The sequence below is a fragment of the Chiloscyllium plagiosum genome, chromosome 18 (assembly GCF_004010195.1).
Source record: "Chiloscyllium plagiosum isolate BGI_BamShark_2017 chromosome 18, ASM401019v2, whole genome shotgun sequence".
In the NCBI taxonomy this organism is placed as follows: Eukaryota; Metazoa; Chordata; class Chondrichthyes; order Orectolobiformes; family Hemiscylliidae; genus Chiloscyllium; species Chiloscyllium plagiosum.
This window is the reverse complement of record NC_057727.1, coordinates 63715873-63734030: the sequence shown is the minus strand read 5'-3', so window position 1 is coordinate 63734030 and position 18158 is coordinate 63715873. Positions and strand designations below refer to the sequence as shown.

Below are 18158 nucleotides of genomic sequence, written 5' to 3'. Positions count from 1 at the left end.
ATCAGATGCCATATCACTTGCGCTTCACTCCTCCGCAGAATATCTTGACACCAAGAACAGCTACATAAGGATCCTATTCATTGACTACAGTTCAGCCTTCAACATTATTATCCCCTTGAGACTTATTACTAAACTTAGTGATCTCGGACAAAGCCCCACTCTGTGCAACTGGATCCTCAGTTTCCTGACCCACAAGCCATAATCAGTGAAGATTGAGGATAATATTTCATCCTCACTAATACTCAACACTGGAGCCCCCCAGGGGTGCATACTCAGCCCCCTACTGTACTCACTGTATACCCATGACTGTGTCGCCAAATGCCAGACTGATGCCATTTATAAGTTCGCTGATGACACCACCACAATCAGTTGAAACTCATATGGTGACGAAACAGACTGCAGACGGGAGTTGGAAGACCTGGAAAAATGGTGCATTGAGAACAATCTGGCTATTAATGCCAGCAAAACCAAGGAACTCATTATTGACTTTTGGCGGGATGTTACTCATGCCGCCCCCTACACATTAACAGCACAAAGGTGGAACGAGTGGAGAGAGTTAAGCTCATGGGAGTGGTCATCAACAACAAGCTTTCTTGGACTTTTCATGTGGACGCACTGGTTACAAAGGCCCAACAATGCCTCTTCGTCCTCAGGCAGCTGAGGAAATTTGGCATGACGGCGAATACCCTTGCCAACATTTATAGGTACGTCATCGAGAGCATTCTGTCTGGATGTATCACTACCTGGTATAGCAACTGTACCATTCAAGATTGGAGACGGTTACAGAGAGTGGTGAACTCGGCCCAGACAAAGGCCTAACCTCCCAAATATAGAATCCATCTACCAGGCCCACTGTCAAGGAAAGACTGCCAGCGTTTTCAAAGATCTATCCCACCCTAGCAATGTTTTTCGACAATCTCTACCATCAGAGAGAAGGTACAGAAGCCTAATCACACGCACCAGCCAGTTTCAAAACAGTTTCTACCCTACTGTTGTTAGAATACTGAATGGACTCACAAACTCTTAACATTAGCCTGTACCTGTGTTTTTGCTTTTGCCACTGTTTACCTATTACTTAATTATCTCTGCTACCTAACTCTGTGATCTAACTGTATTGCTCGCAAGACAAATCTTTTCACTGTGTGGATCATTCACTCGGCACTTCTGGTTGAAGATTGCTGTGAATTCTTCAGCCCTATCTTTTGCACAAATGTGCTGGACTCTTCCATCATTGAGAATGGGTATACCTGTGGAGCCTCCTCCTCCCATGAGTTGTTTAAATGACTACCGCCATTCATGACTGGATGTGGCTGAGCTGTACAGTTTAGATCTGGTGCATTGTTTGTGGGATCACTTAGCTCTATCACTTGCTGCATATGCAGTTTGGATGCAAGTAGTCCTACTTGGTGGCTTCACTAGGTTGACACCTCATTTTCAGGTATGTCTGGTTTTGCTCCTGGCATGCCCTCCTGCGCTCTCAATTAAACAAGGGTTGATCCCCTTGCTTGATAGCAATGGTTGAGTAGGGGATATGTCAGGCCATAAAGTTGCACATTGTGGAGTATACTTCTGCTGCTTTTGATGTCTCACTGCGCCTCATGGAAGCCCAGCCTTGAGTAGCTAGATTTGTTTGAACTGTCCCATTTAGCACGATGATAGTGCCGCAAACACAATAGAAGCTATTCTCATTCTGAAGGTGGGACTTCACCTCTGCAAGAACTGCACAGTAGTCACTTTTACCGATAATGTCGTGAACAGATCTATCTGCAGCTGGCAGATTGGTAAGGATGAGGTCAAGTATGTTTTTCCCTCACCATATGCCGCAGACCAAGATAGCAGCTTCGTCCTTTAGGACCTGACTAGCTCAGTCAGTCGTCCTGCTGCTGAGCAGGTGCTGCTTGATAGTACTATTGATGTCACCTTTCATCACTTTACTGATGACCGAGAGTAGACTGATGGGCGGGAATTGGCCGGGTTAGATGTGAAGAAGGGCTCATGCCCGAAACGTCTATTCTCCTGTTTCTTGGATGCTGCCTGACCTGCTGCGCTTTTCCAGCAACACATTTTCGGGTTAGATGTGTCCTGCTTTTTATGCAGCAGACACACTTGGGCAATTTCTACATTGTTGGGGAGATGCCAGTGTTGTAATTGTACTGGGAACAGCTTGGCTAGGGGAGCAGCAAGTTCTGAAGCACAAGTCTTCAGTACTATTGCCAGAATATTGTCAGGGCCAGTAGCCTTTGAAAAGTCCAAAGACCCCAATCGTTTCTTGATATCACATGAAGTGAATCGAATTGGATGAAGACTGGTGTCAGTAATGCTTGGGACAACTGGAGGAGGCTCAGATGGATCATCGACTCGGCACTTCTGGCTGAAGACTCCTGCAAAAGCTTTAACCTTCAATTTTGCACTGATGTTCTGGGCTCTTCCATTATTGAGGATGGGGATACTTGTGCAGCCTCCTTCTCCAGTGAATTTTAAGTCCATTTGCCTCTAAACGCATATAGATCCTGTCCCTGAGAATCTTTTCCAATAATTTCTCTACCACTGACATGAGGCTCACAGGCCTATAATTTCCTGGATTATTCCTGCTCCTCTTCTTAAACAATGGGACACCACTAGCTATTCTCCAGTACTCTGGGACTGTCTATCATTGAAGGTCTATCATTCATCATTCTTCTGTTACACTGTAACTTGCATGTTTTGCACTTCTTATGCACTTATGCTGTGTACAATTGTGCAGTTTGTGCTGTCAATGTAGCATCCTCGGTACTAGAGGAACACTGTCTCGTTATTACTGTATCAGTTGGACTGTACATGGTAGTAATGACAAATAAAAGCTACTCTACTCTACATGTAGCCAAAGAGGATACAACAATGCCTGTCAATACTCCAGCAATTTGATTTTTTGCCTTTTTCAATACTCTGGGATAGATCCCAGCAGGACCCAGGGACTTAACTATCTTAATATTCTATAAGATGCATAACACCTCTTCCTTTTTAATAGCAAGTTGGCTCAGAAGTTCGATACTCCCTTCCGAGATCATCCTCCATCAATTCCTTCTCCTTGGTGAATACCGACACAAAGCATTTGTTTAGGACCTCAACTATCTCTTCTGGGTCCACATATAGATTCTTTCCTTTGTCCTTAAGTGGGCCAACCCTTTCCCTGGCTACCCTCTTGCTTTTTATTTTTGTAAAGGAGCCTTGGAATTCTCCTTACTCCTGTTTGCTAATGGCTTTTCATAACCCCTTTTAGCCCTTCTAATTCCTTGTTCAAGCTCTTTCCTACTTTCCTTATATATCTGTATACTTTAAAGACTTTGTGAGTTCCCATCCTCCTAATCTTACACATGCTTTCTTTCTCTTTTTAACCAAGGTCATAACATCCCGGGTCTTCAAGGTTCACATAACTTATTCTTCGTTCTCACAGGAACATGCCGCTCCGGAACGCTTATCAACTGCCATTTGAAATACTCCCACATGTCCAATGTGGATTTCCCCTCAAACAGCAGCCTCCAATTAAACTTCTCCAGTTCCTGCCTAATATAGTTGTTGTTCACTTTCCCCCAATTTAACATCTTCGCCTGAGGACTGCTGTTATCCCTATTCATGAGTGAGTGTCTTAAAATTCATGGTATTATGATTACTACTCCTGAAATGCTCCCCCAGCAAAACATCATTCAGTTGGCGGGGCTTATTTCCTAAAACCTGGTCCAGTATAACCCTTTCCCTGGTTGAACTATTCACATCCTGGGTCAAGGAGCTCTCCTGAATGGTCCTTACAAATTCTGCCCCATCCAAGCCTCTAGCACGAAGTGAGTCCCAGTCAGTATAAGGGAAGTTAAAATCACCCACCACAACAACCCTATTATTTCTACATCTTTCCAAAATATGTCTACATATTCTCTCCTTTATCTCCTACTGTCTTCTGGGAGGTCTGTACTATATGCCCAGTAGTGTGATGTCACCTTACTTATTCCTGAGTTCTCTAATGTATCCTCCCTCAGTACAGTTGAGAGATATTCCTTTATCAGTAACCCAACTTCACCACCCCTTTTATATTCCCTACCACACCTAAACTTCTAAATCCTGGGACGTTCAGCTGCCAGTCCTGTCCCTCTTTCAACAAAGGTTCCATAATCGCAATGAGCCAGGTTTCCACTAATGTCATGAAATAAGTGCCATGTAACAAATTCAGCCTACAGTTTAATACCCTGAGTTTGCACTCTCCATGTATCTGCTCACATGTCCTTTCCACCATTGATCCCTCACATTTGTGAGCTGTTTGCCTCTCCTCGTTTTCTATATAGTTTGCTTCACCTCTTCAATATCCAGTGTGGCACCAAGGGACAATGAGACCCTGAGTTTCATTTCTGGGTCAGAAGCACACATTCCAGTTCTGCAAACAGCTTTTTAACAATGATCAGCTGCATTTCCTATGTTCAGTCAAGAGGCAGACCTGGGAGTCAGATTATGCCCTTTATAGTCCCTGTGATTGTCCGTCAACCTATCAACTATGACCCCAACAGCCCCCAAATTTCCTCATTATGCATATGCTTTCAATCATCTCATTTTAGCCCTCCTACAAACTCAATGTCAAATTCAGAGCTCCCACCCATCACCTTTGCTCTTCCATTTCCATGCCATTTCACCTAATATCTCAGGAGACATGTCTATCAAAAATAGTTGGTCTATTGATTTTGTTACTAGTGAAAAAAACACTAATTCAAACATTCTATGCACTGAAGTATATTCAACTAATCCTTATGTAAGCAAACATTTCACTTAACTAAACAAAACACATCGGATACTGGAAATCGGAAATAAAAACAGAAATAATTTTACGTCCCAAGCAGCTTCTTCCATGTTCTTTACCCACCCAAACACCCCAGGCTTTGTAATCACATGGGCTGCTTTCAACACAGTCATCTAACTTTCATCCACTATGGTCCCTTTGAGCAGCTTTTCTCCCCAGCTCACCACTATCGATTTGTTGGCCCAAATGCTTGTCCCCCTCTCCAGCTCCATCTCCACCTAGTGTTTACTCCTTTCCCCAATTCCGTCTTCAGCAAATATACTATCTTTTCCTAGCTACAATCAGTTCTGAAGAATGGTCATTGGACCCAAAACATTGTGCAGAGTGAGGACAAGCTTCACCTTCTTCCCAAAATCCACAAATAGGACTGCCCAGACAAACGCACAGAACACATTCTTTGCTACCTCAAAATGATTTTGTTCCTCCCCTTTCCAGTCCGTTCCCACTTACATGCACAATACTTCTGATGCTTTACATCATTTTCAGAATTTCCAGTTTGTGGGTGCCAGCGTCCTTCTTACCATGGATGTGCAGTCCCTTTATTAATCCATCCCTCATACAAACGGACTTCGAGCTTTCATTTCTTCTTGGAAAAATGCCCTGAATTGTCTCCATCCGCCATCCTCTTCCATTCCATAGTCGAGCTCATCCTCACTTTAAGCAACTTCTCTTTTAATTCCTCTTACTTTTTCCAGATCAAGCAGGTGGTGATGGATATCAGCATGAGCCGCAGTTCTTTTTGGGTTATATTTAATATTCCATGCTCCACTCCTACTCAAGTCCCTCCCCACAACTCTTTCTCCTATAGATCAATGACATAACCAATGTTGTTTCCTTCTCTCTGGTCTACGCCAGGCTTCTATTTATCGACAGAGTCAATTAAATATGAGGCTGGAAAAAGCACAGCAGGAGCAGGATAGTCTTTGTTTCAGGTTGGGACCCTTCATCAGGATGACAGCTCCACCTTCAACACTATAATCCCAACCAAACTAATCTCCAAACGCCAAGACCTAGTCTCAGCACCACCCTCTGTAAATGGATCCTCAGCTTCCTGACCCACAGACCGCAATCAGTGAAGATAGGCGACGGCACCTCCTCTAGGATAATCCTCAACACTAGCGCCCTCAAGGATGCGTACTCAGCCCCAGTTTACTCTCTATACACTCATGACTGTGTGGCCAAATTTCATCTGAATTTCATCGACAAGTTCACTGATGACACCACTTTTGTAGGCTGGACATTAATCAAGGATGAGTCAGGATACAGGAAGGAGATAGAATGCTTCGTGTTGTGGTATAAAGATAACAATCTCTCCCTGAATGTCAGCAAAACTAAAGAACTGATCATCGACGTCAGGTAAAAAGAAGAACACAACCCTATCTACATCAATGGAGCTGAGATGAAGAGGGGCGAGAGTATCACCTTCTGAGAAGTGATATTAACCAACAACCTGTCCTTGTCCTCACACATGAATGCCACTGTCAAAAAGGCATAACAATGCCTCTTCTTCCTCAAGAAGCTAGAGAAGTTTGGCATGTCCATAAGGACCCTCACCAATTTTTACACATGCACCATAGAAAGCATTCTATCTGGGTGCATCACAGCTTGGTATAGCAATTCCTTTTCCCAGGATCATAAGAAACGATAGAAAGTTGTGAACATAGTACAGACTTGCCTGTGAGCCAATCTCCTATCCATGGACTCTATCTACACTTTTTGTTGCCATGGAAAAGAAACCATCACCAAAGAACCCTCTCACCCCAACTATGCTCTCTTCCATCAGGTAGAAGATACAGAAGCTTAAACACAGGCTCAGGAACAGCTTCTTCCCTGCTGTTAGTAGACTGTTGAATGGACCTCTCCAATTTCAAACCTAGAGTTGATCTTGCTTTTATGCACCTCCTGTGCAGTATAACCTTGCATGCATTGCTCTGTCTAAACCCTCTATGATCTACTTGTCCTTGTGTGTTATGATTTGCCTGCTCACAAAACAAAACTTTATGTACATGTGACAAAAATAAGTCAAATCATTCAGAACTAGAAAGATTTATCCACTCCATTTCCAATTTTCACCCTGCTCTCACCTTCACCTGATCCACCTCTTACTATTCCCTTTTTTTCTTCAACATTTCTGTTTCCATTTCTGGGAATAGGCAAGCCATTTACATCCACTACAAACCCACCGAATCCTACAGTTACCTAGTCAATACATCTTGACTCCTGACTGTAAAGTTTCCATTCTATTCTCCAAGTTTCTCTGACTCCGCCACATATATTCTGATTATGCCATCATGCATGGGGGGCCTCAGAAATGTCCACATCTTTCCACAACCAAGGATTTCCCATCACCATTGTTGACAGGACCTTCAGCTATGTCCAAGTGATTTCCTGCACTTCTACCCTCCCTCTTTGCTTTCCTCCGAAAAGATAGGGTCACCCTCATCCTCACTTTCCACCCCACCATCATCCGCATCAAAAGTATCATTTCTGCCACATCTGGCACAATTCACTACCAAACTATTCACTATTCCCCTCCCCACCCTTAGCAGGTATTGTTCCCTCTGGACATACTGGTCCACTCCTCCTGCACTCCCAACATCTCCCCACACCCTCACAGTACATTCCCATTCAATCACAAAAGGTGTATCACCTTCCCATTTACTTCCTCCTTTCTCACTATCCAAGGTCCCAGACATTACTTACAGGTGAAACAGTAACTTACCTGCATTTCACTCATTCTCATCTACTGCACCGCTGCTCACAATGCAGCCTCCTCTACACTGAGGAGATGAAATGCAGACAGGCAACAGCTTTGCGGAACACATGTTCCACCTGCAAAAATGCCCCCAAGCTTCCAGTTGCCTACCACTTCAACACACCAGTATTCCCTGGTCAACATGTGCCCCCTGTCTTGGGCCTGCTGCAGTGCTCCTGCGAGACTCAACACACGCTGGAAGAACAGCATCTCATTTTCTGCTTGGGGATCTTGTAGCCTTCAAGACTGAATACGGAGTTCAATCATTTTAGAGCCTGAGCATCTTCTTCTATGTCATTTACCCAACTCTATTCTCCAGGCCTTGTCATCACATGGGCTGCTTTCATCACAGCTTTCCCATTTTCACCCACTAGGATTCCCTATTTGTAATTTTTCTTTTCCCCTGGCTCATCATTATTCATTCCTTTGTCTGCCAAACCAATGCTGTGTCTCTCTAGGCTCCATCTCCACCTACTGTTTACTCCATCCCATCTTCAGCATATATATCATCTTTTCTTAGCCACAATCGTTCAGTTCTAAAGGGCCACTGGATCTGAAACGTTGACTCGGCTTTCTCTCCATTAGATGCTGCCAGACCTATTGTGTTTCTCCAGTAATTTTTATTTTTGTCCAGTTAACTGCAAAATTTCTTATGTAAACAAACATTTTTATTCTATACACAGTCGAAGTTGTCCGGAAAAATACTCGCTTTATAGACACCCATGTCGATTTGCAAGATCAGTCATGTAGCACATTTCCTGTGAAAACTTATGCAAACATGTACACCAAAACATTTTTTCTAAACTCAATAAATCCTTTTTGAATAGATTTTTGACCACTTTTGTAGTCCTGATTCATTTATGCACCCTTTAGACTTGAGCATGCATTCTCATAATTCAAAAAGGTGCCTTACCTCCCCCAAAGTAGTCCCTGCAATATATCTAAAGGGGTACCTTAACTTTCCAAAGTAGTAAATATAAAATGTTTCTCATACCCACACTCCACACATTCCTCTACAACCTATGTCAACACATGCAATCTAAAACGCATATTCTAGAACCCCTTACAGACCTTTACCATCACCACTCCCCTCATACTTCTCCACCAACTCATTCTTTCTTCTATCCAGCCTGACTCCCTTCAACAACCATGCAAAATGATTGAGCATCCACAAATACCCACATATTTAAGATTAAAACCTAATTCTCAGACTTAAAAGTTCTACATTGATAAAAGCTCGTTTATTCACAATAAAAACGATTTGGCAAGTCAACATATAATGACAGTTCTAGAAATTTTTTGATCATCCTTCTGGTAGTTTTGACAAATCCAGTTAAGGAGAATCCAAACAGCTTTATAAATACATTAAGGACAAAAGGGTAACTAGGAAGAGAATAGGGCCCCTCAAAGATTAGCAAGGCGGCCTTTGTGTGGAGCCGCAGGAGATGGGGAAAATACTAAACGAGTATTTTGCATTACTATTAACTGTGGAAAAGGAGATGTAAGATATAGAATATAGGGAGATAGATGGTGACATCTTGAAAAATGTCCATATTACAGAGGAGGAAGTGCTGGATGTCTTGAAACGCAAAAAAGTGGATAAATCCCCAGGACCTGATCAGGTGTACCCTAGAACTCTGTGGGAAGCTAGGGAAGTGATTGCTGGGCTTCTTACTGAGATATTTGTATCATTGATAGTCACAGGTGAGGCACCAGAAGACTGGAGATTGGCTAACGTGGTGCCACTGTTTAAGAAAGGTGGTAAGGACAAGCCAGGGAACTATGGACCAGTGAGCTTGACCTCGGTGGTGGGCAAGTTGTTGGAGGGAATCCTGAGGACAGGATGTATATGTATTTGGATAGTCAACATGGCTTTATGCGTGCGAAATCATGTCTCACAAACCTGATTGAGTTTTTGAAGAAGTAACAAAGAGGATTGATGAGGGCAGAGCGACAGATAAGATCTATATTTCACTTCAGTAAGGCATTCAACAAGATTCTCCATGGGAGACTGGTTAGCAAGGTTAGATCTCATGGCATATAGGAAGAACTCGCCATTTGGATACAGAACTAGTTCAAAGGTAGAAGACAAAGGTTGTTTTTCAGACTGGAGGCCTGTCACCAGTGGAGTGTCACAAGGATCTGTGCTGGGTCCACTGCTTTTCATCATTTATATAAATGATTTTGATGTGAGCATAACAGGTATAGTTAATAAGTTTACAGATCACACCAAAATTGGAGGTGTAGTGGACAGCGAAGAGGGTTACCTCAGATTACAATGAGATCCAATGGGCTGAGAACTGGCAGATGGAGTTTAATTTAGATAAATGCGAGGTGCTGCATTTTGGGAAAGCAAATCTTAGCAGGACTTATACACTTAATGGTAAGGTTCTCGGTAGTGTTGCTGAATAAAGAGACTTTGGAGTGCAGGTTCATAGCTCCTTGAAAGTGGTGGTATGTGTATGGAATGAGCTGCCAGAGGATGTGGTGGAGGCTAGTACAATTGCAACATTTAAAAGGCATCTGGATGGGTATATGAATAGGAAGGGTTTGGAGGGATATGGGGCAGGTGCTGGCAGGTGGGACTAGATTGGGTTGTGATATCTGGTCGGCATGGACGAGTTGGACCGAAGGGTCTGTTTCCATGCTGTACATCTCTATGACTCTAAATTAGACTGTTTCAAAGGGTTTATGTATCCTTTATGCTCAATCCTATCTGCAGTTAAAAGGGCACCTAAGTCCCATGTTGAAACGTGTCTTCCAAACCTCCACCTCTGGCCCATATTCACATGGTGTCCTAGAATATATGCATGGGAGTACCTCAGCTCTACATGATAAATTCACTGAGAAAACCTGAGCTTACCTGGTGCACACACCCTAATCATTCTCTGTATGAAAGTTGTTTTCCTCATGATTTTTGCATCTTCTCCAATTACTTTCAATCTGTGAACTCTTATTTTTGATCCCTTCACAGGTGGAAACATTTCTTCTCTGTTTACTCATTTCAGAACTTTTCTGATTTTGTAAACTAGGGAGCTATACAGAAGAATCAAAAAGTTCAGCAGACTGCATTAATCAGAACTATAATTTAATAGAATCTCAAACTGTAGTTTCAACATTTCACTGTCCAGTTGTATGTTGGCCAATCATCTATAACGGATAATTAACAATAACTATTTTTCACCACCATACAAGACACTTCTAAAGGTGCCACATTAGTTGGCGGCATGGTGGCACAGTGGTTAGCACTGCTGCCTCACAGCGCTAGAGACCCGGGTTCAATTCCCGCCTCAGGCAACTAACTGTGTGGAATTTGCACATTCTCCCCATGTCTGCGTGGGTGTGCTCCGGTTTCCTCCCACAATCCAAAAATGTGCAGGTTAGGTGAATTGGCCATGCTAAATTGCCCATACTGTTAAGTGAAGGGGTAAATGTAGGGGAATGGGTCCGGGTGGATTGCTCATCGGAGGGTCGGTGTGGACTTGTTGGGCTGAAGGGCCTATTTCCACACTGTAAGTAATCTAATCTTAAAAAAGTATAAAATTCAGTAAACTATTTGCATCTTATTAAGTACAATTACTCTAAATATTTAATTTTCATTCCTCACAGCTTTAAAAAAAACTAATTTCAGAAAACTTGAAGTGTTTTTGAAATCACGTTCAGTCTGTAGTATTACCTCCCATATAAAAGGGAAATAGTTGAGTGCTTCAGTACTGCAATATTGACAAACATTAAATTACACTTCAAGTGCAAGCATTGCCAATGAGTAATGGTATTGTATGCATTTACTCATATTACTCACTCAAAACATGTAAAGTGCTGGACATGAATCACACCATGGATAATATTTCTCTTTCTCTGTCATCTTTAGAGCACTGACTTCTGACACAGAAAAATTGCTGGGCTTGGGGTGGTAAGAATAGAAAAACTGAGTTGCTTCTGCACTGAAAGTTAACAAAATAGTGGGTATTAGTTTTGAAACCCAAAATGACATTATAATGCCACATAGATACACACAGATTAGAAGTAAGAGTCCAAAAGAGATACTAGTTAAAAAGTTTATGATCAGTCTCTGAATCGTCTTGAAGAGTAGATTAAGACTGAGGGGGAATCTTATAAAAGTGTACAAGATCATGAGAGGTTATCTGTTTAAGTTCTGAGGGACAAGAATAAAAGGGAACCTGAGGGGCAACCTTTTTTAAACAGAGGGTGATACGCATATTGAATAAGCTGCCAGCAGAAGTGGTTCAGGCGGGTACATTAACAACATTTAAAAAGGCATTTGGACAAATACATGGATAGGAAAGGTTTTGAAGGATATAGGCTAAATGCAGGGAAACAGGATTAGCATTGATGGACATTTTGGTCAGCATGGAACAGTTCTATACTGCAGCACTCGATAGTGCAAAATTGGCAGTTGAACATTTAATTTTGGGATTCTTAGGTTTTACAGGTCAATTGGCAACAGTCAGTGTGAGACAGTCCTGGATCTGTTTCCTTCTGACTAACTGGCTAGGTGGCTTCTAGCACACAGAGCAAGAGAATCCTTTTACCAGCAAAGCCGGTATGATGCAGTTGATTCTTCAACTGTGACTTTGCCAGCACAAGCACTTGAACCAGGTAATACATCAGTTCACAAACACATCATCCTCCACAAGAATACAAAAACAAACATTCATTTTTTTTTAAACTTCTTTTCTTATATATTCTGGGAAAGGCAAAAAATGTCCTAAAGAGGTAGCTGAGAGGGGACAGATTGTCAACCCTCTCATCATTTCTTCTTGTTAAATCCCTCTCTAATGTTTGAAATTTTCCTGACACCTGCGTGACATTCCATGGGTTCCAAAAATATTCAATTTACATTCACACTCTTATATTGCTTGTCCTCTTGTTAACTAAAAACACATTGAAATTTAAAAGTACAGTAAATTAATGGTACAAATAGAAATAAATAGGTGTGATCTAATTTCCACTACGAACACTTTGCTGAAGGGTGACCAGGACTGGTAACTGAATGTTCAGGGATATCCAAAAAGTAAAAGGAGGCTGGTAGTGCTGATAATAAAAGATGGGATCAGTATATTAGTGACAGAACCTTTCAAGAAACGTGACCATAACATGGTGGAATCTTACATTAACTTTGAAAACAATTTAGTTCAACAGGAAACCCATCTCAAGACTAAATGAAAGAAGCTATGAAATTATTAGTGGCAAGTTGTTGTGGTGCTTTGGGAAAATATATTAAATATAGACAAGCAATGTCTAGCATATAAAGAAGTAGTAAATTATTTTTACTACAAATATACATTCTAATAAAGCACAAAATCCCAATAGGAAAAGCGAGTCAAGTGTGGCTAAGAAGGAAGCTAAAGATTATCAGATCAAAGGAGGAGCTTCTGAAGTTGCAAAAAACAAAAGGCAGTAAGTCTGAGAATTGGAAGCACTTTTGAATTCTGCAAAAGATGACTAAGAAATTGATAGAGAATAGAATAATACAAACTCGCAAGAAACATAAATAACTAAGTTCTGAGGAGGTTGTCTCAACAGAAAAATCAACCCTATTTCTTTCTGAAATTATTTCAACAATTATGATAGGCAAATAGGCTCATCCTATTGTCTAATGTAATAGAAAATCCAAGTGTTCTTTTATGTTCTCATATTTTCAGTTATCCAGTCCATCTACTTTATTACATATATTGCCTACTGTCAGCTATATGTTAACTTCAGCCAAGACTATAAAATCCTTTAGTTTTAGTGAACAATTCTGTGGCCAGATCTGCTCAGTAGTATCTAAAGAGAAAGCGCCCAGTCCTGACTGTGATATAATCTGCCCACTACAGTTTTACATAGACCTTTGGTACCTTTCGATGCCAACTCATCTGGGATGGATGGTTGGATTAAGAGTTGGGCAGTTAGGTATCAAGCATAATTCTAGTGCAGCCACTGCTCCGTTCTCATGTCGTGAAATGAAGACATTCCTTCAGGCCTGTCATCAATTCAGAGACTTACATTTTAAATGGAGTTGCCAACACTACAGAACCTCCACTCACTCACATTATTTATTCCTCTTCCCACCATTACAATGCTCATTTTACTTCCCACCAATCCTCATCATCCACTTCAACCCCGAATAATGTTTAGACCCTACCCATCTGACAGTGTTCACTCACCTCTTTCATCCCAGATAATGTTCACCCTCACCCTCACTCTTTTTACTGATCCCCTAACTCACCAGGTATTCACTCTCTTCCTAATAACAGTTGGCAGTGTTCATTCCACTCCCACATTCTTGTCAGTGTTCACATCCTACTCCTGCTCCTCGACGGTGTCTAATCCCCTTCCTAAATCTACCCCACAACTCACCACTCAGATCATCTTTACCCACCTCCTTCACCATGTGACAATGTTTGCCTCCCCCCATTTACCTGACAACATTCACTTCTTTCCTCAGCCCATGACAGTATTCAGCCCATCCCTCACTATACCCTAAGTATTCACTCTGTATAACAGTGCTCATTTCTTCTATGTGTCCCTTCCTCATGCCCCCAATATAATTTACCCTCCTTCCCTCATCCTATGCAAATGCTCATCCTCCTTTACTCCCCAAAAATGCCAACTCTTCCAACATCACCAGACAGCAGCCAGGGTTTATGGATGGTGAGTCTGAGGAGGGAGGTATGGGAAGGGAAAAGAAAACATTGCTATAGGAGCTTTGGTTACCATTGTGTTTTGACACTACAACTGATTAATTTGGAGTTGTGCTGCTCAGCAGGTTTTACTCTTGCTGTGAAAAGTCTTGAAATAAATCTGTGGAAAAATCAGAGCAAGCACAGGGCAAACAAAGTAAGTCTTCATAGTCCTGACCACCTCATCCGTCTGTCATAGGTAACATGAAGCAATCTGGGCAAAATAGGAATTTGAAGTTTAAACCTGTTCCTTACTTACCAAGGATATTCATACAATGGGAGTTTCAAAGAGTCCCAACATATATCAACAATATAATTTGAGTTGGAAGCCTCTCCACATATGGTTGAACAAATTAGAAAATTAAACTATCACGCTGCAAAGAATATCAATTGGGATAAGTGGAATAGAAGGTCATAACTTAACTAAGGATTCTGATTCTTCAAATAATTTTTAGACACATTGCATACTATTTTTGAAAAGTTTGCTGTTTCACCAAGCCACAAAGGCAATACCCATTTTGTAAAGGACAAGCTTCAGTTATTTAAGTTCTACCTTAATAGAGGACAACCTCGATTATCTGAACGACACGAGCAGGGAGTATTTTGTTCAGATATTTGAATGTTCAGATAACTGACCTGATGGCGCGGGGAGTGGGTGTGAGACCAGGTTACAGTTTCCCCAGTGGCCGGTGGCGTCGCGCTTCCCCTTGCTACAGGCACGCTGTGGCCCCGGTTCCAGCTTCTCTCGCTCAGTAAGTTCTCTTATTTAAACTTTTATTTAATATGTAGCTATTATGTTACAACAAAGGATCTTGTTTCAAATAAAGTATCATACTTAAGTGATACAATGTAAGATGGAACAGGAGATTTTTGCACCCTAGGCTTTACTGTTGTCACCGTTTACATGAGCATCGGGGCCTTGTGATCTTGTTCGGATAATCCGAAATTCGGATAATCAAAGTTCAGATAACCGAGATTGCTCTGTACACCTTTACTTTCATAGCCTTGGAATGTCAGATTTAACATAGTCAATAACATTTTTGGAAGAGAGAATCAGTTGCAAATAAATCAACATATAAGGAAGTAAGCAGCCTTAGAAAAACAAATACTTACTGTACTAAGGAGACACTTCATTTTTAAAATAAAAAATCTTACTTTTAAAGAAATAGCATTTGTATTTTTCATGAAATAGTAGTCATGATGAATCACAAATGTGTGCAGTGTTTAGTTTTATTCTTACCTTCACACTTTTCCAAGATTTGAACTGTTTCTCCAATTTCCAGCACAAGCCCCTGTGGCACTGAACCTCGGAAACTACATATCACTGGGGAAAAATATAATAAGTGTGACTTAGGATTTTGTCTGCAATGACCATATGATCTGATGCTAACTAAACCAAAGTGAATAACATTCTCCACAGGCCACACTTGACCATGAATATTGGGAGATGTTGTCAAAGATTTTTGTCTCACATTCATCAGGTCAAGCATAAAAATGCCAAATTTCAAACAATCACAGTAAATTACATTACAGGAGAAAAGTGCACTGATTGGTTGGTAAGTTGACTCTAATTAGCCATGGCATCACCATGGAAAATGCAAAGACTACAGACTCCCCAAACATCCAAGAAAGTCAAAGAATTTGCAAAGCTTGAATACATAGGTCATTCTGCTATAATGAGTATTTCGTTAATGCAAATTCGCTTAACGAAATTGACAAATTGAGGATACTGGTTCTAAAGCATGAATTTTTAAAACATGTGTTGGCTGTAACACTTTTACTTTGCATTATAGACGACCTGCCTGTATTCCTTTTGTTCGCAGAGAATAGTTCCCTGCATAGGAATGTCTATCACTGTAGTAAGTTTAAATAAACTACCTGACACATATCCAACGAAAATATCCTGAGAATTAGGTTAGAAATATGTGTAAATGTTGAATATTCCTAATAAGTAATGTTTTAGATGAAATTGGAGAAAGCTAGTGGCAGATTAATTTAGGCAAAGGCTGAACAAAAATTCTATTAGCTTGTATTTGCGTAGATAGATGAAACACAAAGAGAACAACAGTTCATATTACTTAAAATTGCAAAATTTTACAAAAGCCTCATGTAGTTTGAATAGCATAATGCAGGTGACAAAATTCAATTCAAAATTTCTACTCGGGAGGAATCTCATCAATTAGCCTTTTTCAAAATTAACATCAAGGAACTCAGTATTTAAATTCTGAAGACTTGCATATCAATTTATTTAATAAGGTAAGATTTTGAACAAACTGGTCCAATAAAGGATTCAAGGTGCCAGAGATTGAGCAGGTTTATTGCAGATATGCTCTATGGCTAGGAGTACACATTAGCACTTACAAAACTAATGGATCAGTTATATTTTTTGACAAATTGATCTAGAAGAATCAGACATAATAACAAACTCGGCATCACTCAGAAATAAAGATCAAAAACATCGGGAGTAATATGGGAATCACAGTTCTTGATGATGGAGCAGACACAATTGCTGATGGGCATCTTTCCACGGTGTAAAATCTCTCTAACAATACGATTACAATTAAGTGTCACTCCTACCTTAACTCTAATTTCTCTAATTTAGTGGACTCTTTCCTGGTTTTTTAGCATGGAGACTTCTGTCCTGAGCTGACGATGCAAACCTCTTTTCAGTTGTTAGCATGAAAACATTCACGTCATTTCCCACAGGTTATAGACTTCATAAACTAAAATTATTTTGCTAGGGTGAAAGTGTTAACCAAAACTGGAAACAGATTCTAAATAGAACTCAAATCACTCCTGTTTTCTCCATCTGTCATAAAAATTTCATATTATAAACAATTTAATGAACACCACAGATATCCTGCTAAGCACAAAACTGAAGTCATGTGTTTTCCTGGAAATGATGTAGTTACTTCCTGCTCCAAACAACTTCCAAAACTCTTACAAAAATTTATCTTCACAAAACCAAAACTAACACTAATCGGACCTTGACTTTAAAAATTCAAATTCCCAAATATTACTATTTGCCTTTATTACAGCAGCTGCCTTTGGATGTGCTTGGCCATACTGCCTATCTCACCGCTCTTGTTCTCCAAATTGCATTGGAGCTCAATTCTTTTATTGTTCAAGATAAATTGCTCATCAGCATGGGTTTTTAATTCAGCATTCAACTTAAAGTTGTGATATATCAGCAATTTCTCCTGCTCAAGGCGCTTTTCACAATACTTTATACAGACTTCTGAAATGTTAAGCTTCAACTGAAGGTCTATTTTTGGTTGAATTTGCTTTTACAAATTAATCATTTCGATGTTTTAACTTTTCATTCATAGTAATGCCCTCTTAGATGGAAATGGTATTTATTATAGGTGGAAAGACAAACAGAGAAAAACAAATTTAATGGCTCAAGAGCTCAGACTACAAAAGGAGACTTAGTTCTCACAGACATTTTGAAATAGCATTGATGACGTGATACTGTCATCATGATGGCTGACTTTCTTTTCAATAGCTTATTAGTTAAACCAAGGTTTTTCTTGTATTTTTATTATGAAAGGTGCTTCCTGTCTTCAGGCTTCTGGATGTCTCTGAATATACTGCACTCTCAGATATTATAAAAGTACAATTGAACCAGTCGAAAAGTTATGGTAAAATAAAATTTCCTTAAATTAAAGACTCCTGCTGCTATATTGTCCACTACATCACTGATCTGAAAAGTTAAAGTCGTGTATAGAGATGGAAATGTGTTGCTGGAAAAGCGCAGCAGGTCAGGCAGCATCTAGGGAACAGGAGAATCGACGTTTCGGGCATTAGCCCTTCTTCAGGAATGCCCGAAACGTTGATTCTCCTGTTCCCTAGATGCTGCCTGACCAGCTGCGCTTTTCCAGCAACACATTTCCATCTC

At 40.6% G+C, this 18158-nt stretch overlaps 1 protein-coding gene across 4 annotated transcripts in view; it reads right to left on the bottom strand.

Annotated features, from left to right (window-relative positions):
* The window catches only part of dock3 (dedicator of cytokinesis 3), a 918089-nt gene that overhangs the window by 815074 nt on the left and 84857 nt on the right, over positions 1–18158 (bottom strand). For all 4 annotated transcript variants that reach the window (XM_043708484.1, XM_043708482.1, XM_043708483.1 and 1 more), the window contains exon 2: positions 15501–15584. In XM_043708484.1, coding sequence (XP_043564419.1) covers positions 15501–15584 — 84 coding nt within the window. The remainder of the gene's footprint in view (positions 1–15500; positions 15585–18158) is intronic.